We start from the raw sequence: 21,734 nt of genomic DNA on the forward strand, positions 1-21,734 counted from the left end.
TTCCTCTACATTCAATACACCTCTCCATCCTCCGAAACCAATCTTTAAACCAGTTCTGCCAAGTTTCACTAGGGAGTAAAGCACACTCGTTGTCCCAAGCCCGTAGAAGGTCCTCATCACTGGAAAACCGCCTCCCTTTTAGCTTCATTTTCACATGCGGGAACAGTGCAAAGTCGCAGGGAGCAAGGTCTGGACTGTAGGGAGGGTGCTCGAGAAGTTTCAGTCCTGTCGTGGTCAAATATTCGGTGCAGGCTTTGGCGCGGTGAGCTGGAGCATTTTCGTGATGGAGGTACCAGGTGTCCATTCTTGACTTTGGTCGCAGGTTCTTCATAGATCCAATGACTTTAGGCAGGCATTGTTCAGTATACCACTTAGCTGTGACTGTCTTCTGCGTGTCCAAAACGACACGTTCCACAATTCCACTCGATTTGAAAAATACAGCTATCATTTTCTTCTTTACAGATCGGGATTTTCTGACAATTACGGGTGTGTCGTCATCATCAAAGACCCAAACTTTGTTTTGAGCCTTGGTCGGCAGATCGTAATAGTACAGCCAAGTCTCGTCACCTGTCACGATGTTGTTCACATACCGAGATTGTCCCTTATCAAACTTTTTTAACATCTCCCGGCACCAAGTCACACGTCGTGTCATCTGCTCTTCAGTCAGTTGATGCTGCACCCAGAGAGAACAAAGTTTCTTCACGTGCAAATGATCTTGCAGAATCGAACGAATTGCTGGTGCATTTAGGCCCAAAGTATCCTCTATCTGTTGGTAGGTCACTCGCCTGTTTTCGTCAAGCATTTTCCTCACAGCAGTAACGTTTTCCTCCGTAACTGACGTTCGTGGCCTTCCCGGCCTCTCAGAATCCTCCAGAGTGAAATTTCCCCTTTGGAATTCTCTATACCACCTGAATATCGTTGTACGATGTGGACAATCATCATCTAGTGCAAGAATCATTTCTTCTAAGCACTGGTCTATGGTTAAAACACGCACGAAATTATACCGCAAAACTGTCCTTATCTCATTTCGTGACCACGATGCCATCGCAAGCACTTTGTATATTAGGTGCTCCTCCCAGGTCTCTTTGAGGCCGCTGAAGCATAGGGGGTTGTCTGTTAATCCTTTTGTTATTAATTTTCCTCTGATGGTCCCATGCCCGTGAGTAGGTATGAGGACAGTAGGCCTGGGGAAAACCAGACCGGAATTTCTGGATGAGTTTTTCTGAGGTCTGGAATAATATTTTTGGTAATGGTGCCCTTTGTGTTGTCATTCCAGCATTGCTGCCAGAGGGCATGTAAGTATTCAGTCAAACGTCGGGTTTCCATTTTGTGGTTGTTTGAGGTGAAGTCTAGAAAGGTGGTAGCCTTTTCTCTGGTCAGGTTGGTTAGGATGCCAGACCACACTACCTCCAGGTCCAGGGGAAGAGCGTGGGTGCTGACTGTGCAGCAGGCTCGAGAAGTTGTCAGTAATATTATCCTCCGGATAGTTTCTAGCTTCCGTTGATTGGAGACCATTGTGGTTTTGTTGTACCAGACTGGAGCAGCATATGTAATAGTGGGTAGAAAGACTGTCTTGTAGAATAGACTGAGGGTTCTCCTTTTGAGCCCGCAGTCTTTCCTGGTAATCCTAGCAAACAGTTAATTTTCCTCTGCAGGTACTTGACGTGTGGTTTAAAAGTAAGATAATTATCCAGCAGGAGGCCCAGGTATTTAAGCTGGGTATCCATTTGAACTGTTTTATTTTGAATCTTTATCTGTGGTGGTCTGTTTGGGTGCAGATGTCCCTTTAGTAAGACTGAGCAGGTTTTAGCGGCAGAGATTTGTAGATTTTGTTCGGTTGCCCATTCCAGTAGGGTTTCGAGGGCTCTGTTTCCAGAAGCTTCCAGTTGTGTCCTGCTGCCTGCAGCAAGCATCAAGGCTTTGGCTTATGCATCGGCATAAGCCAAAGATGTAACGTTTCCTAGGTCTTTTTTTGCAGAAACTCGTCAAGTATTATGTTCCATAACATGGGGCCGAGAATTGAGCCCTGTGGACAGCCCTGTGCATCTGTCCTGTGACTTGAGCATATGGGGCTCTCACAGTGATTTTTCTGTGCGAGAGATATTGTGCAATGCATTTAAAGATATTTGTAGGGAGATTTTCTCTTCTGATCCTTGCCAGGACGCTTGGCCACCATAGGGTGTCGTACACCCCGGCAAAGTCGACAGAGATGACAAGGAAATATTTTTGTTCACAGGCATTGGCTGCATTTGTAATTTGATCCAGGTCATCGATAGTAGATCTGCCTTTCCTGAAGCCATATTGGTTGTCAGAGAATAGGTTTGCTGCAGAATAATATTTCTCAATTCTTTGTTTCAACATGTATTCGAATACTTTACTTATGACTGATAGTAAGGCAATTGGATGACGTCTTCAAATCAGGTAATGAAGTCAATCCATCTCTGTGGCGTCAATTTGCTCTGGCGAACTAGTAGTTTCTTCTCTGTGTGTGTGGTGTCTTTCCCGCTGTTAGCAACCGTTCAAAATAGCTCTTGATGGACTGGGATTTTTTAGCGGTTGAAAATGGCTCGTGCTCTTGAAAAGGTTATCCTATCATTAATTTCGCCAGATTGCTTCCACTGCTTATGGAGTTGCTGTTTTAATTTAAAGCTGGAGTTTAGATGTGCTCGTGTGGGGAGTGAGTGTGACTGTCTTTGAGGCTGGTGGATTATCACGGTAACTCAAAAATATTGAGCTACCGGGATAATCCATTTAGTTAACAGGTCGGCCGCTAGTAGGGTATCACATGACTCAAGAACATACCAAGGGATGAGAGATGCTGCTGTAATGCATTTGGAAACATCGAGATATTTGGGACTGTAAATTGTTCTCTGTATCACCTGTTGTTTTGCGTTAAAAATTGGGATTGGTGGTTCCAGTTGTATTAGGGCCCGTGCCTACCAAATACGGAGGATGAGGAAAGGTCAGGAAATGACCACCGCATATCCCTGGAGCAATATGGCCTTAGTTGCTAATGCTCCTAAAAACCAAATAACAGCAACAACAGTTGTATTAGGATTCGGTCATGGTCTGAGTTAAAATAACCATCTTCAGGAGTATCAAGTGTACATGGTATTGATGTGAGGATCATGTCAAGTTGGTTTGTTCCCCTTGTTGAGACCCACATTGGCTACAGTTAGGCCAGCAATGCTTAGCTGTGATAGGAGCAATCTTTTCATATGATCCAGACATGGAGGGAGGTTGAAGTCTCCACAGACAATTTTCATTGGTGAGGTGTGGAGGTGGCGAAGGATCCAGTTGGCACCACTTGCATTGTTTCCTTTGTAGGATTGGGTGGTATGTAGATGACACAGACTTCAATGGAAATGGACCTCAATTTAAGCAGTGCATAGAGCCCTTCGTAGCCATCTGAGTTGCTGGAGATGCTGTTCTCAAAGGTGAGGATGGCTCGATTGTAGAACATTGACGTTCCTCCCTTCTTTTATTCCTGGATGTGAGCATGACATCATAACCACTGGGGGTCGTAGCTTCAATGTACTAATATTTAGTTAATTACAAGTGAACTTCAAGAAGCCATCCTGAAGTTCACTTGCAACTGCAGATTCCACACGGTGCCAACAGTTCTCTATAAAATTCAGGTCCGGGCTGATTCCTGGCCAGCTGAGAGTTGTAATGAACCGTTCTTCCAACCATTTTTTTCGCCTGTTACAGATGAAATGTAAACACGTTACTGTCGAACTTCTAATGCAGAAATCAAGCTAAAATGAAGCTTACACTTTTCGCCCGACGACAAGGAGCAGAGTCATCCTGAAAGATGCAGTTACTTGGCAGGTTGAAATGGTCTCTAATGGTTGGCATACGAAATGCATCCCCATATCATTTGGCTGGTAGGGAATTTCACTGTAGACACCATACAGTCTGGATGGTATTCTTCGCCACTTCTACAGCGAATCGTTTGTCTCCCATCAGAGCGACGAGGGTTGAATTTCTTCTTATCCGAGAAAATAACTCTGACTTCCACTGCTCGGGGGTACATTAGACATGCTCCTTACATTACACCAAATTAATCGGGCCTTTTTCATTTTTTGTGTAGCACGTCGTTCTTCTTAGAACGACGGGCTACAAGTCCATTTTTAAAGAGGCGTCTTCTGACTGTTACTGCACTTGCTATCTTCTCATTCTCTTTTCAGGTCAGACGGAGAAGCTTTGTGGTTTTTAAGGCATAAGCGCTTCAAAACGCGGTCCTGTTTTGGCGTAGAGACTCGTTTGGGTCCGGTTCCTTTTTTCCTATCAGCAGAACCAGTATTCTTGAGTTTGGAAAGAAATCTACTTAGTGTCGACTGATTACAAGACGCTCTATAAGCAATATGACGGGAAGAACACCTTTCTTCACGTAAAGTAACAATAGCACTCTTTCTTGGTGGTGTCAACTGCACGTAACTCGCCATCCTGACACAAGCAAGGAATGACTGCAACTCTTGCAGAGCGTGCTTATACAGGGTGTCTCAAAAATATTGGTACAAACGTTTAGGGGAGGTAGGTAACGCCTAAAGGAATGTGAATCGCATAGGAACCCGTAACCGGAAACGTCACGGGAAGGTAGTAGCAGAGGCACAAGAAGCAGAAATGACACAAGACAGTAATTAGTGACAAACATTTATTTGACATAATATTAACAATGGAGTACGAGATGGATGCATTTCATGATGTTACAACAGATGTTCGAAGGTTCCACCATGAGACGCGATGCATGCGTGACACCGACGCATAATGGATTGGCGAACACGGTCGAACACACCTGGAGTTTCTTTGACAGTAGCAGCAGCGCAGACGAGTCTCGCCACGAGATCCATTTCCGTCTCCACAGGCGATTCATACACGATAGATTTGAGGGGCCCCCCATAGAAAGAAATAAGGCTCGATAAATCAGGTGAGCGTGGGGGCCAGGCAACGGGTCTACCACGGCCAATCCATCGACTCCCAAAACGCCTGTTCAAATGGTTACAAACACATCTTCGATAATGGGCAGGCACCCCGTCATGTTTAAACCAAATGTTGCGTCTCATATTTGTTGCATCATCAAGTAACCCTGGTAGAACTTGTTCAAGAAAGATCCGATGTTTAGTGGAGTTCATGCGGGATGGTAACAGGTATGGGCCGACTAAGCAGTCACTGACCATATCTGCCCACACATTTATTGCGAAGCTATGTTGTGCTGCATGGGGGCGCACACGATGTGTGCCCTCTGCTAATCAATTCACTAGGTTCATGTTCGTATATCGATGCATGCCCTTTGTGCGACGACTACTGCTTGAATGAGCAAACCAGAAATTTTCCCTCTCGCGAACTGATGAACAGCGCCTTGTAGCGACTTAACGGTGACGTTTCCGGTTATGGGTTCCTATGTGATTCACATTCCTTTAGATGTTATATTTCTTCCCTAAGCCCGTCACCACCAAATACGGAGGATGCGGACAAGTCAGGGAATGACCACCGCATATCCCCTGAGCAATATGGCCTTAGTTGCTAATGCTCCTAAAATCCAAATAACAAACAAATAACAAAATTCTTCCCTAAACGTTTGTACCAATATTTTTGAGACACCCTGTATAGCCGAAAGTAACAACTGATGCAATATTACGTCATCAAGTACGCGTGTCAATCTTATCTGATTCAATCTGTAAGAAATATTGCCATATATTTACGTTATTTGGACGACAATTACAATTTTAATGGGTTATGCACTTTTTTGAACACCAGTGTAAGGAGAAGATTTGCTGTAGCCGAGTGGACCCCTATTACTCCCCTGACTGCTAAATACAGGGCTGTTTCTTGTATTCTGTCTTGTGAACTCCTCTTGAACGTGTGGTTGTCCCGGAGTATAAACAGTAATTCGGTAAGCAGAGATCAAACGTCAGAAATTTAAGAAGTCCATTAGCCGAATTTTTGGCAATTAAAAAATTCTTATCCAATCTGGAAATGGATAACTTTTTTTTTTTTAATTTTTAATTATTTTTGCACTAGAGTGCTAATATACCCAACATGCTCTATCTCTGTAACGTTATAATATAATCTTTATTGTGTACAAAAGGATGTATACAATTTACCCTTCACGGCAGGAATGCTAGGGGCTTCACATTGGCTGGTGGACAAAGGCCTTGAGGACAGGGCCCACATCGAAGTTCGGGTTCATCCTCCAGGGCCAACAATATAATAAGTTTCAGTTAAATTATTCACAATATATTCATAAAGATATTATACAGTATTTTTGACATTATATACTATATTATACAGACATCCTTTCTAAATTTATTATACTGCCACATTACTGTGCAGTTTGCCTGGTTAAGTTTAGGTCATCAAAGATCTCTCTCCGGTATTTGCGATCCTTGACAGATTTGTAGAGGTCGCTTTCGATTGCTTGGACTGTGATAAGCATCTGCTTGGGGAGATTTTGTTTTTTTTGTTTTGTTTTGGTTTGGTTTTATTGGCGCATTAGCATCTAAGGCTATAATGCGCCAAGGCTTGGGGAGAAAGTGGTCGCTAAGGGCTAGTCTATTATGGTTGGCTATAAGTGTTGGAGCTGACCTCAGTCCGGGTTGAGGGATTCTCCAGCTGCACAGTTCCCATATGTTTGGCTCCGAGATTATTCCGGTGGTCATTTTGACAGTTAGGGTGAGGCGTCTTTCCATTATAAGATTTGACAGTCGAGCAAAGTTCAGTGCGGTTGCCATCGCAGTTATTCTTTGCTGGGGTGGACGATGATGTTTATGTGTGATCCAACGAAGGAGCCAGTATTCGGAGGAGTACGCACGCTTGATATTTGTGGGGGCTGCAGATGCCCATATTTCTGAGGCGTATAACACGACCGAGTATACAGAGGTGTATACGTACCGCCGAGGCACATCCAGATCCTTAACGTGAAGTAGTTGTTGTTCGGTAATCCACCGCATTTTGCAGAATTTTGTTATGAGCTTGTCAATGTGGGGCTTGAAGGTCAGTTTGCAATCGAAAACTACTCCCAAGTCTATATGTGTATTTACCACTGGAAGGAGAATGCCATCTAGAGAAGCTTGGACTTTAGTGGGTTGGTGCTAAAACGAAAAGACAATTTGGCCTGATTTTGCAAGATTAATAAGTAGTCCAATTGATGGAGATAGGATTCTAATTCGTGTAGCTTTCTATTGATCTTTTCATAAATTTTTGAGATATGTTCGCCCGGGTTAATCTGGATGTTTAGCTTAATATCGTCAGCATAGCAGATTATGTCTTCTTTCTTTTGAACAAATGGAATAATGACTGCAGTAAATAATGCTCCGGAGAGGACTCCGCCTTGGGGAACTCCTGCAGTGATATTTCTTGAGATTATATCTTGATCCGCTGTAAGAACAATGATTCTGTCTGATAGCAGGGTTGTGATAAACCACAAGTCACCTTTTATATGAAAGTAATTTTCTAGGAGGTGAACGAGCGAGGGAATGCTGCTTGAGTCGAAGGCAGCTTCCAGGTCGACATACGTAACGGCAAGTTCTGCTTTAGCTTCTAGTGCACTGAGAATGGTGCTGGTTATGGATGTTAAATTGGTGACTGTGGATCTTCCGGGAATGGCATAGTGAATTTGTGGGGGTTTGTGAGGCATGATTTGATTGGTGATGGTTGAAAGTAATGCCTTCTCCATATTTCAAGAGGCTGAAAGAGCGAGAGATTGGCCTGAACTGTTTAATGAGGGATGCAGATTAGCATTTAGGATGTGGCCTCACAGCATATCTGTTCCAGATAGGGGGAAAGTAGTGCTGGGTTAAGACACAGTTAAAAATTGAGAGTAGTGGATCGATGATAAACATGCTGAGACACTTGATCATGAATTGTGGCACAAGGTCAGGGCCTGCGGTTGCGGTCGGTGGCAATCCATTTATAGCAGTTATAAGCTGCTTCCTGGTGATGCTAACGGTGGCGAGCATATCCGTTGGAATGTTGTTGACAGGTAAGTTGCCTGGATATGTCGGGGCCACATTGTTCGAGAACCGTGCAATGTGGTCCATCCACAGTTCAAGATCCAGTGTTTTAGGGATTCCTGTGTGCCGAGAGTCATAAAATGGTTTGCCTTTTTGTAGGGTTGCTTTTAGATGTTTTTTGATTGCAGATTATTTCTGGCGGTTGAACACTGCCCTTGCTCTGGAGAAGGCAATCCGATCTTGTACAGCGCCTGACTCTTTCCATCTCTTATGCAGATTTCGTTTTTCTTGGTAGGTTTTGTTCAGTGGAGGCGTCCACCAAGCTCTTGAACGGGGAGTGATGCAGACAGTCCTTGTCGCTCCGTAGTTGGCAATGGTCCGGATCCACCTGGTCATGAGGTCCACAGCCAACTGGAGATCGCAATTGTTGAGAGCTTCCCAAGGGATGGAGGATGCGGCTTCGAGACATCGTGGTGGATCAATGAATTTGGGGGATGTTATTTCTTTTTTCTTTATTGGGCCTTGAATATTGAAGTTAGGAGCGGCTAAGTGCAGGAGTATGGCAATGGGTTTGTGATCGGATTGAAAGAGATCGTGAGGGTTGTCTAAGAGGTCGCATGGCGCTGAGGAGAATACCAAATCTAAGAGATTGGGTCCTCTCGTGGGGTGGCAGTTGAGAAGGCTGATACCCAGTGAACCCATACTGCTAACGAGTGTCCTACTAAGATGTGCGAGAGTAGGTGGAAGATTGAAATCTCCACAAACAATGTGTTTAGCAGAGGCGTGGAGGTGATTTACTTAGCCAATGGATTAAATCTTCAATGATATCACTGTTTGGGCCTGGTGGAATATATACCGTTGCTATGTCTATCAAGTAGGTGTTAAGCTTGAGGGACACCATGGCAGCTTCAAATGCAAGGGATTGGCTTACCACAGAATGTACCAATGAAAAGAGGGTGGTATTGTAGAGTATTGCGACTCCCCCCTCCTCTACGATCCACTCTAGAGGAGCAGAGCATCTGGTATCCAGCCTGAGATGCACAGGCACTGGAGTCCTGCCCATTCCCAAGCCACGTTTTAGCGATACAGAGGACATCCAGGGTTTTCGAGAGTAGAAGCTGTTCGACAGTGTCTAGCTTGTTACAGATACTTCTTGCATTTTGAAAGACAATTCGAATGGTGGTAGCTTTAGCAATCGGAGTTCGTACAGGTGGCAGGTCTCTTTTTTGGGGCCGCATTGGTCTACTGTGCGTTGTGATATGTACAGGGATATTAGAGACAGGTTTACCCTTGGGAATTGACATCATGAACGGCTGGTAGTTGGATTGATTGATATGTGGACATATTGTTTCCTATAGTAGTTTTGTTCTCAGTAGATTCATTTGAATTCTTCTGCGTTTCTTTGGCTTGGCAGCTTGGTATTTTTAATTGCTATTGCATTTGTTGATGATTTTGGTGATTTATCACGGTTCTTGGCGTCTGGTCATAGAAGAGTTTGACGAGAGTTCCAGGGGGCCATAGCCTTGGATCCAACACGAAGCTCATCTCTGGGTGGCAGGTAAGGATGAAAGATGCGTAAGTTGGGTACCTAGTTCTTCTCTGTCTCACATCAGTATTTATTCTGTGACGTTCTGCAAACATGGCCTTAATGCTGCCTGGTTTAGTAGTTGGTTCCAGTCGAGAAACAAATATTTGCCCCCGTGTCTGGACCGCTGTGATATTGTACGAATATGAGTGATTCCCCTTAGTGGAGTGTTGTGAGCCACCTGTTTTTCCCGTTTGTCTTCCACGTTCCATTTTCTGATGGGTTGAATATATGATCCCGGTTTCTTTTGAGTGAACCTGTTGATCGGAGAGGAGACTTGGGCAGGGAGTGCATGCAGTTTGTAAACCTTGCTGGTAGGATCTTTTGGATTTTATGATCGTCTTTTTGGCTGGTGACTACTTCTGCAAATGTGGATATTAATGGACTCTTTCCAGTTTGAATTGTCAAATTCAATCTGGAATTGACAAATAATAGTGTTATTATTTGTCATTTATATTAATTATATTTATATTAATGTATTTTTATAAAATCAAAGGTGCTGTTTATCACCTAGTTTAATATTAAATGATTAACTTTTATGAAAGAATTAATAAAACTGGCTTTACGTAATTACCAATAAGTAGCCGAGCGGTAAGCGCAAGGGTTCGTAAGTACACATGCTTTGAGTGACCGGGGTTCAAACCCTTGACTGCTAAATACGGTGCTGTTTATTGGATTTTCTGTAACTTGTGAACTCATCTGACCGTGTGGTCGTTTTAGAATATAAACGGAAATTTTATTTATCAACAGCGCTTCTGATTAAATTAAAGGCATTCTAATATCACTTTCCGACTACTGTGCAACAACAGATGTAGGTGCTTTAAATGTTGAGAAATGAGATGGTCACCTGAGTTTGTTCTATAAAATACCGCTGAACAAAAATTATTATTAGCCACTAGAAATGCAATAAACTATGTATTGCACCCACTCTATAAAGAATTGAACAAAATGGATTTTCCCAATAAAATTATATTATTTTAAGTTATAATCAATTTTTTCCGTTTGCGCAGTCCTGATATGAACCTGTCCAAGTTTTTTGCCTTATACCGGAATATCTACGCTATTTTTGATTCTTCTTGTATATTTGCTGTTCCAAGGTATAATATCAATTGATTTTTCTTATAAAGAGAAATAAATAAAATTGTTTTTTTTTTTTTTTTACTGAATTTTAAGTTTTTATAAAGTATGACTTAACATTTAGATAGTTATAGTAAGTCTTAAAGTACTGTATAATTAGACTAAATTCAAAAATAGCAAAGGCTTAATTTTTTCAGTACTCACCTTGATAGATCTGCAGTTGTTATTAGGGTGAATAATAAGAGATTGGCTAATTTTAGGGTGATTAGTTACAATACAATAGTTTCAGAACAAGACAATCCGGCACTGAACTTACATTACATGTTCACTCAGGCGCCTCCGTGGCCAGGTGGGAAGGAGCAGCAGTGCGTAGCACATGCTTCTTGATTAGACCGGGGTTCGAGCCCGTCACCACCAAATACGGAGGATGCGGAAAGGTCAAGGAATGACCACCGCATATTCCCGGAGCAATATGGCTTTAGTTGCCAATGCGCCTAAAAACCAAATAACAAAAACAAACAAAATAAAACATGTTCACTCAAACAACCACACCCCTCTAGTTGATTCAGCTATTACCATATTAAAATTAAAAAATAGTTACAAAATCCTACAATACGAAGCCCTAATTATAGAGTGGTTCCGTCACCACTCCGACTTAAACATTTTAAATGCAAAACTCCCCTTCAGTCTTTCTCCGGTTTGGAATCTCACCAATCTGAGATTCCCGCATGTGGCAAAGTGCATCATGGGATTATAAAATTCTTCTTAAATACAGTACACGTTTAAGCCAACTGAAGACGTTTTAACGAAAGTCCACCGTTACGACTATTGGCTTATTCACAATTTAGAATATTAATTTAAATCAACTTCATGACAACCAAGGGCGGAGTAAGTGCACTTCTACTTCCTTGCGCATATTTTAATCCCGTCTCCATTGCAATTATCATTTATCCCCTTAACTTAAAAACTAATCATCCTAAAATCAGCCAATCTCTTATTATTCACCCTAATAACAACTGCAGATCGATCAAGGTGAGTATTGAAAAAATTAAGCCTTTGCTATTTTTGAATTTAAAGTATGACTTATTGACAAAAACTTTAGATCGATCAAGGTGAGTACTGAAAAAAATTAAGCCTTTGCTATTTTTGAATTTAAAGTATGACTTATTGACAAAAACTTTAGATCGATCAAGATGAGTACTGAAAAAAATTAAGCCTTTGCTATTTTTGAATTTAAAGTATGACTTATTGACAAAAACTTTAGGAATTTACCTTCCTGGGGGCTTTAGCGGGGCACTGTTCTGCAACTCCATTATCTGCAAAAAGAAAAATGCATGAAAATCAGCATGATTAGAGCTTGTCGTCTCTTCTCTAGTTTGTTGGCCACTAATTGTTCTTAAACAATAAAAAAAAAAATGATTAAGTACTTTTCTAATGCTTGTTTGTGATTTGGTTTTTAGGAGCATTAGCAGCTAAGGCCATATTGCTCCGGGATATGCGGGGGTCATTCCCAGACCTTTTCCGCATCCTCCGTATTTGGTGGTGACGGGCTCGAACCCCGGTTTAATCAAGAAGCGTGTGCTACGCACTGCTGCTCCTTCCCACCTGGCTACGGAGGCGCCTATTTTTTTTTTTTTTTTTTTCTAATGCGAAACTTCAATTCTAGTGCTTGGATAATCCACAGTGATGTAATCTTAAAATGAAAACGGGGAGAGAGGAGGGTTAAAAAGTATAAGATATGCCTCGTGTAAATATAAAACAGCCACATCAACGGTAACTAACCAGTAGGATAGGGTGTAAACTACTTGTTCGAAAAATGGAGGGTATTTGTCATATAACATCGTATACTCCCACTGTAGTCATGATAGTCCAATGTCTACCAGAAAACCTCAAGAATCCCAATCATTTCAGTGGTTCACCACAAAAAAAGTAATATAAAAATACTATAGAATTTGAGGGATATATTTCAATGTAATAGTTGAAAGAGGTTCCCAAAACATTTCTTTAATGATTATAACAAAAGAGGTCAAAGCTTTCCGAAAGAAAACTTTGAGTGCTCTCTACACGTTAGTGGGGGTTCTGTAATACAAAATTAGTAACGCAGAAGATGCAAAGGTGTGTTTTCTTGTAGCTTTCTACGCCTCCGCCATCGAAATCAGTACCACGGTCATACCTCGATAACTTCATCAGCCTTTAATAATGGATCTCGTGCTATCTAAACAAAGCAGCAAGAAATCTCTTCACTATCTCGTGTATCCTTACACAGCACTCGAAGTTGCACCTTGGAAGTACCTATTTCCACAAGAAATATCTTGACGCTCGCAAAACTGCTGAAAGTGAAAGTGTGAAAGTGTGTTTAGGGTCCAACGGCACCAGGGGTTTCCCCGATCTCCGCGTAGTTTACAATGTGGGTGAACCAGTTGACTGGAAAAGCCAGAGATTTAAAAGTGTGTGGGAATTGTATTTGTGTGGTGTCGTGTACCGTTGTTCATCTGGTCATTTAGCCGCTGGACCCCAGCTGAGGCCCAACGTTGCCCCACTTTCGTCCCGTGGAGGCAGACCAGGAACTCACTTGACTTAAGTTACTCTGGCAGGTCCTGCCGCTTAATTTCCTGAGATTTCGGCGACTAGGACCTAAAATAATAATAAATAAATAAATAAAATAAATAATAATAAAATAATAATAATAAAAAATATAAAAATTTAAGATATATAAGTGTGTGTGTGTGTGTGTGTGTGTGTGTATATATACACACACATGCAGTTGTAATTTATTTTTGAATGTTTGCATACAGCACATAGCGTCCATGCATTCAAACGGCAGGAGCAGGGCAATGCATGTGATAGGAAGAGACTGGGCGAAAATTATTTTGGATTTGATTAATTTAGGATGTAGGGCGTTTGCGTCGTGTATAGGTAGAGTGGGGGAGGAGAGGCAGAAGGCTGGGGGGGCAAAGGTAGAAATATGGGGGCGACAGAGTAGATGTCCCCAGGTGGTCAGTGAGGCATGTCCATGCCTCACCAGAAGGAAAAGGAGGGTCGGCGGAGAGAGGGGGGACAGGGTGTCTCCCCTCTTCCCGCCTGGGTTTGGGTTTAAAGTAATCGAGTCAAGTGCTCGATTTTGTTCGCCAATATGGCTTGGTGGCAGCGAACTGCACGATCCAGGTGGATGTGTTCCTTTGACAAGTCCAGGGTTGTGGTCATTCTAATGGTCGTAAGCCGTGTCCTTTATTCTTAGTAGAATCAGTTTCCTTGTAGGGTCCATGATGCGGCAGTCATGACACTTCGTCGTTATCAGTTCTCAGCTTGAATTTGTTTTATACTGTTGGTCACGGTTTAGTTGTTGTACGATGAGGGTACGTCTCCTCTTGTAGAGGTCTTCTGCAAATTTGGAGAATGCAATGTATTGCTCTTTACTGTCGAGTAGGTGCTTTTCTCTGTCTCTGGGCAAGAAGGTGATCCTGGAGATGAGCTGGCAGCGAAGGTCATCGTAGAGCCGGCAATCGTACATGAGATGCTGCCAGCTCTCAGACTCTCCACAGCAGCAGGCAGGGTCCTCTGTGATGCCCAGGGCTGTGAGTTTTGCCTTGAATGCTCCGTGTCCGGTAAGTAGAAAGGTTGTATAGAGGCCCGGTGAGAACCACAGCGGGGCCTTCGGATGCAATTTCTCCACGTTGGGGAGAAATTTCGTAGTGATCTCTCCCTTGGAAGAGTTATCCCATCTAGATTGCCATATTTGCGTGAGGTGGGCAGTGAGTCTTTTCTTTTCGATCGCTCGGTTAGCAGTGGGATCTGCATTGAGGCCCATGAAGGTGCAGGCGTTCCCCTTAGAAATTTCATAGAGGATTCCGATTCTTGCCACTTCCAGGTCGAGTGGAAGGGTTCCAGCCAGCACCTGCAGCGCATGTGTGCTTACTGTGCTGCAGGCCCGTGTGATGGCTAATAGCATGGCTCTGTGGATGGAGTCGAGTAACCTGTGGTTTACTGTCATGGTGACTTTAGAGTACCATGCTCCCGATGCATAGGTTGCTATCGGTATAAAGGCTGCTTTGTATATGAGCTAGAGGGTTTTGCTGTTTAGCCCCCAGTCCCTTTTTGCGACCCTGGTGATGAGGGCCGTGTAGCCCCTAATTTTCTTCCTGGTGTAGTTGAGATGCGTTTTAAAGGAAAGGGTGGCGTCAAGTATTACACCCAGGTACTTGAGCTCTTTTGATAGTCTCAGTGTGGTGGTACCAATCTTGATCTGAGGGGGTCTCCTCGGATCAAGGAAGCCCCTTAGGAGGATAGAATTAGTTTTTTCTTTGGAGATCCTGAGATTGTGCTTTTCGGTCCATTTCAGAAGAATTTGTAGGGCATGGTTTGCCTTTGTTTCAAGTTGTAGGCTGCTGTTTCCGGCGACCATAAGGATGAGGTCATCTGCGAAGGCTTGCGAGGATGCTTCACCAATGTCCATATTAAGGAGTTCATCCATTGTAATGTTTCACAATATTGGTCCCAGTACAGAGCCCTGTGGGCAGCCTCTGTGTATTTGTCTTGTAAGCGTTCTATATGGGGTGTTTATCGTGATACGTCTGTCAGACAGGTAGCTTTTCATTACGTTATATAAATTTTCTGGCATGCTGGTCTCCCGGAGCCGGGCCAGTACGCTTGGCCACCAGAGGGTATCAAACGCCCCGGAAAAGTCAACAGAGATAGCTAGGAAGTACTTTTGATCAGTGGCTGCTGCTTGCACCAAGAGATGTCTCAGGGCATCCACCGTTGACAGCCCCTGACGGAGCCATACTGTTTTGCGATGCCAGGTTTGCTTGCAGGTAGTGGTTTTGTATTCTAATTAGGAGGAGTCTCTCAAGGAGTTTGCTACAAACAGATAGCAGGGCTATTGGTCTGTAGGAGTTTGGTAGTTCCGGCGGCTTGTTAGCATTTTTGATAATTGGTTTTACGTTGCCCCCCTTCCACTCTTTGGGGAAAGTTCCAGTCCTGAGGCATAGATTATAGAAGTTTAGGAGTATGTCTGGGGCTATCTCAACAACCTTCAACACGATCTCCGGCTCCAGGAGATCCGGACCCGGGCATTTTTTTCCTTTGATACGGTATGCGGCTGCTTGGAGTTCTTCCAGAGAAAAAGCCCGTTCCTTTTCATCCGTTTGGTATTGGTCGTTCTCCTGGCACATCCGGAATTGTTCTGGCGTTCGCGGGTCAGCATTTGGGTGAAAGGTTACGTCAAGGATGTTGTTAACTGACGCCTCCCATGAGTTTGTGACTCTGCCTTGTGAAGTCCTGGTAGCTGCCAACACCTCCCCACTGGGGAGTTTGTTTGTGGTCACCTTGTAGACCATCCCCCAGGGGTCAGAGTTCCCTGTAGTTGTGACTAGATTCTCCCAAGATTGCTGTTTACTACGACAGATAAGTGAGGTGTATAGGTTCCTTGCCTCTTTGTAAATTTCGCGTAGCGCATTTACCTCTGGGGCAGGCCATGAGCGTCTGGCCCTCTGGAAGGCCTTCCTTTTATTTTGGACATCCTTTTGAAGGCTCTGAAGCTGAGAATTCTACCGTGGAACTGTACCTGTGGTGGGGTGCTGACTGGGAAACTGGATACACCTAAAATCAACATTGTGGATATCTTCCGATAGAGTAGAACACCCTATCAGAGTTAATAGTATTCGCCATATAGTGCAAGGAAGCCACAGGCTTTTACTCCACTGAGAAAAAAAAAAAGTAGATAAGAAAACACAAATTATATGCTTTCCTCCTCGCACAGGTAGTATCCAGTTGATCTTTGAATTTATTCAAACTGGCAGCCTCAATTACCTGCAAGGGCAGCATGTTCCAGCAATCAACGACTCGCTGGCTAAAAGAAAACTTCCTACAATCTGATCTAAACCTGAACCCCTGTAATTTGAATTTGTTTCCTAGTTCTGGAATTCTTTATAACATTGAAAATTCCACCTTCATTCGTTTTACTAATCGCTTGTAAACCACAATCAGGTCACCTTGAGGTGCTAAGCTCTGTAGCCCACATAACCGGAGTCTTTCCGAATACAGTCGTTCTTCTGCCGATCTCACCATTCGAATTGTATGTCTTTGGATCCCCTCAAGAAGCTCAATGTCTTTTGTCAGACGAGGTCTCCGTACTTGAACACAGTATTCCAAGTGGTCTTACAATTGCCTTATACAGTGGGATTATGGCCTCCCTATCTCTACAGGATAATGTTCGATAAATCATTGATAGGATACTATGGGCTTTCCTGGATGCATGTTTACGCTGTTCAGAAAATTTCATATCTGCCCATATTGTAACTCCCAGATCCCTTCCCTCCTCCACTGTTTTTAATTCAACCCTACCAAATGTATAATTTATTTGTGGGTTGATTTTCCCCAAGTTCCTGAAGAAGCGTTGCTTCTTCGGACGTGTTATGTGCGTTAATAATTAAGATTGCAGTAATAATTCAGACACAGCATGGGTTTATTAAGGGGAAGTCTTGTTTGACCAATTTGATTGGATATTATGATGTGGTCACAAAGAAACTGGATGCAAAAAACAATTTTGATATTATATACTTGGATTTCAGGAAAGCTTTGATACTGTTCCACATGGAAGATTACTGTACAAATTGGAGCAGTATGGCATTAAGGGCAAGTTGCTACAATGGATAAAACTAGTTGAGTGAGAGAAGACAGAGAGGGGTAATCAATGGACACTGCTCTTCGTGAATTAATGTTATTAGTGAAGTCCCATTGTTGTTTTGTATATTTATCAATGATATTGATGAAGTTATATCAGGTTTAAAGACCAAGTTTGCATATGATACAAAGGTTGGCAGGATTGTTAATGACATTATGCTACTGCAACGGAATCTAGAAAAGTTGGGAAGATGTGCTGAGAAGTAGCAACTGAAATTTAACATTGACAAATGAAAAGTACTGTATAAGGGTAGCAGTAACCCCAAAGAAACTTACCAGCTTTGTGGTACTGCACTCAAGGTAATGGAGAATGAAAAAGACCTGGGAGTAATTGCGCAGTCAGATATGAGGTTTTCTGAGCAGTGCTGCCAGAGCAGGTCATGGGGTCTTGTCAGTGATATACAGGAATTTTGCTAGCAGGGATAAGGAGGTGATTATCTCTTTGTATAAGGCGATGGTCAGGCTACACCTTGAGTACTGTATACAGGTCTGGCTGCCTCATTTTAGGAAGGATCTGCTGGAACGAGTACCGAGAAGGGAAACAAGATTAGTGAATGGATCAAAGGGTTGCTCTTACGAAGAAAGGCTTAAGATTTGCAAATTACAGTGTCTGGTGACTAGGCATTTGCGAGTGATTTGATTGAGGTGTATAAGACTGAATAGTTTGAGCAGGCTCAAACCATTCAAAGTCTTATACACCTCATTCTGATGGGATTCTTCCTCTTGCTCAGATTACGAACCTAAGCCGACATATTTTCAAATTGAGAAAAGACAGTTGTAGAATAGATGTGCGGAAATTTGTCTTTAGCCGGTGGGTAGTTGATAGTTGGAACCAACTTTTATCTGTCGTCGTGGAAGTTGATAGCTTAAATAAACTCAAGGAGGAACTGGACAAACTCTTGTTTGTTGTTGTTATTTGGTTTTTAGGAGCATTAGCAACTAAGGCCATATTGCTCCGGGATATACGGTGGTCATTCCCTGACCTTTCCACATCCTCCGTATTTGGTGGTGACGGGCTCGAACCCCGGTCTAATCAAGAAGCGTGTGCTACGCACTGCTGCTCCTTCCCACCTGGCTACCGAGGCGCCGACAAACTCTTGGAGCCAATGGATGGGTGAAATGGGAAGCATGATTTTTTTTTTTTTTTTTTTTTTTGGCTGATGCTGTATAAGCTTCCTTTCTTGCATCATATTCCTCTACTAATATTAAAAATCCTGTCTTTTGAAGTTAAAACCCTTGCCTTTTACTGCTGCAACATCTCTCTTCATCTTCCAACTGACAATTGCATGATCATTTCCTGACGATAGTTCCTGTATTTTTTCCCTGTAATGTCATCTGATTCGTTATTAATGATGAGATCAAGAATATTCTGAACCCTAATACATTCTCTAACATGCTGCTACAAATAATAATCGTCTAGGTTATTTAAAAAGGTTTTTCCCCATCCTGAGTTTCCCCTCCCACTTATACTAATCAATCTGGGGCTGATTAACGTCATCCATAATAAGATATTCACGCTTGCTGGCCCATTTCATCTGCATGTAAAGACTCGTCATATTCTTCACAATCTTCTGGTCTGTAGATCACACCCACTCATTGTTTGTGTACTTCCATCTAACTTACACTACCCAGATCCTATGCTAGCAGACGTAACTTCAGACTAAGCAAAAGCTCTTTTCGCACCCTGGCTGCTTTTGATAAGAAGCATGACCTCTCCAACTCTTCTAAATATGTTATACATACCATAGTGGAACTTGCCATCACCAATTTCCGGGTTACACCACGTTTCTGTTAGCCCTGTTATATCAGCATTAGTTGTCCTAATCAGGAGTTCAAATCCAACCATTTTATTGACAACACTCCTGACCTTACTGTAGACACAGTTGAGACTAAGTAATCTTCTATAGTTTACTACCCTGACACACCCCTTGAAGTTATTTAGGTTTGTATTTCAAGCTTTATCCTCCCTCTCATTTGAAACATTGCTACCCTCAGAACATCTTATGAACATCGGCTACTGTGGCAACAAACAAGAATTCATGAGCCGAGTGCAAGCATTACTTTGACCCATATCACCAGGTTCAGGGAAACTGCTATTGCCAATGATACTGGCAAAACCCTTGTTCAAATGTTCATCAGCATACCCCACTGCATGCCAAATTTGATCACCTTGTCAATCACCTTACAATGCTCAATTTCTTCAATGCTATGAAAATTAGTAGAAAACTGCTGTGAGAAGACAAAGACAACTGATCCAGCATATTCGAGTAATGCATATTAAGCTGAAATCTTTGTCCGGTATCGTCTGTTTGATTCTTGGTTTCGTGATAATCATATTACCTGAATTTGTTTGAATACCTTTTTCTCTTCTAGAACTGTGCTGTTCCAGGGGTGAGATTTTAAAATTTCAATTTGATTATAATAAATAGAATAAACCGGAAAGTGGAACACCAATACCAATAAAGCACCCGGGTTCCCAGTACTACTGTATGTTTTTGCTCACATGATTTCTTTGTACTGAAATTTCATTCTAAATCGTCATCGCTCAAAATTTTTTTTCATAGAACCATTATTTGTTTCCATTGATTCTCTGTACTATTTTTTTTTTCCAAAATTATGCATCGTATTCTATAAATATCGACTTAAAATCAATATTCAACAAACAAAAAGCATCCTACAGAAGTAAATACAAGAATCAAATTCTAATTTGTACAGAAATTATCGTTTTGAAAGCATTTGTCTTACGCTACCATATTTAAAAAATAAGATAGCATATGACATTCGAGAATTATAGTATAGTAGTATATAACTTATCGTTAATTTTCACTTATTATACTTTAACGTTTGTTTTTAATGTTTAACTTTGTTTTTTTTTTTTTGCATTAGAATGATAATTTTGTGACATTTAGATTATCGTCAAACACAATCCATTTCATTTTATTAAAATGAAACGGTATCTGTTCATTTTACTATTGCGTACAGCAGGGGTTTAAAAAGAAAGCCCTGGACCGTTATCATTCAGAATCTTCTTCTTTATCTTTTTCCCACGTTTATATGGGGTCGGCATTTTCATCCTTGATTCTTTTCCTCCATTCCTCCCTATCCTGGGCTTCCTCTTTTAAATCCTCTGCCACCTTGTCCTTCCATCTCAGCTTAGGTCTCCCCCTCTTCTTCTTCCCTATCACCTCTAACTTTTCGCACCTCTTCCCCACATATTCCTCACTTCTTCGTTCCACATGTCCAAGCCACCTCAACATTCCTGCATTTTTTTACTCAGAGGCCCACCTTACCCGTACCTCTAATGTAGTCATTTCTTATCCTGTCTTTCCTCGTCACACCACACACCCATCTTAGCATCCTCATCTCCGCCACTTCCTCGTAATCGCCCATGTCTCAGCACCGTACGGTGCTGAGACATGGGCGATTACGAGGAAGGGCGATTACGCATTTCCTCCAATTTCTTCTCTACCTTTCCTTGGGATGGTTCGCACAGTACAATATAGTCCGCGAACAGAGTACTCCATGGTGCTCTTCACGTCTCTCACCAACATATCCATTACCAGATCGAACAGATATGGGCTGAGAGCTGATCCCTGGTGCAGTCCAACTACTACAGAGAACCCCTCAATCATACCTACACTACTCTTAACCTGAGTCACCACTCTCTCGTACATTTCCTTCGCAAGCCTTACGCACTTTTCTGATGCACCCTTCTCCCTCATGCATCTCCATACCTCTTGTCTGGGCACTCTATCAGTGCTTTTTCCAGGTCTACGAACGCCATGTGCAACTCTACTTGCATCTCCCTGTACTTTTTCATCACCTGCCTTAAAGCAAAGATCGCATCTGTTGTTCCTCTTCCCGGCATGAAACCGAACTGTTCCTCTTCTATTTCTGTCTCCTGCCTTATCCTTCCTTCCACAATTCTTTCCCAGATCTTAATCGAATGAGACATCAACTTTATTCCCCTGTAGTTCCCACATTCCTGCACATCACCCTTTCCTTTATAGATTGGCACAAGTATACTTTCCCTCCACTCATCTGGTATCCTCTCCTGCTGCCACAGTTTTTCCATAAGGTCCCATAAGGTATCGATCCCTTCTTCGCCCATACTTCTCTATACCTCTACTGGTATCTGATCAGCACCTACTGCTTTCCCCCTCTTCATTTTTCTTAGTGCACTTTCCATTTCTTTCCTGCTTATGCCTTCCACTACTCTTTCATTCGTCTCTCCATCCTCGCATAATGCTCTTGGGTTTTCCTCATTTAATAACTTCTTAAAATAGTCTTTCCACCTTTCCTCCCTCTCCTGGTCCTGTATCACCACTCCCCCTCTCATCTTTTATCTGTTTTATTGATGAGAAGTCCTTTGCCTTGTCTCTTGCTTTGGCTGTCCCCATCTTTCCTTTCCAGTTCCCCGTAGGCCTCGTCCACTG

At 42.5% G+C, this 21,734-nt stretch overlaps 1 protein-coding gene across 1 annotated transcript in view; it reads right to left on the minus strand.

Moving 5' to 3' along the window:
* The window catches only part of LOC150091175 (uncharacterized), a 97,759-nt gene that overhangs the window by 64,513 nt on the left and 11,512 nt on the right, over window positions 1-21,734 (minus strand). The window contains exon 2 of the mRNA XM_090382478.1: window positions 11,890-11,933. Coding sequence (XP_090238604.1) covers window positions 11,890-11,933 — 44 coding nt within the window. The remainder of the gene's footprint in view (window positions 1-11,889; window positions 11,934-21,734) is intronic.

This window comes from Mastigoproctus giganteus, chromosome 1 (genome assembly GCF_048544385.1).
Source record: "Mastigoproctus giganteus isolate SK-2022 chromosome 1, ASM4854438v1, whole genome shotgun sequence".
Classification (NCBI taxonomy): Eukaryota; Metazoa; Arthropoda; class Arachnida; order Uropygi; family Thelyphonidae; genus Mastigoproctus; species Mastigoproctus giganteus.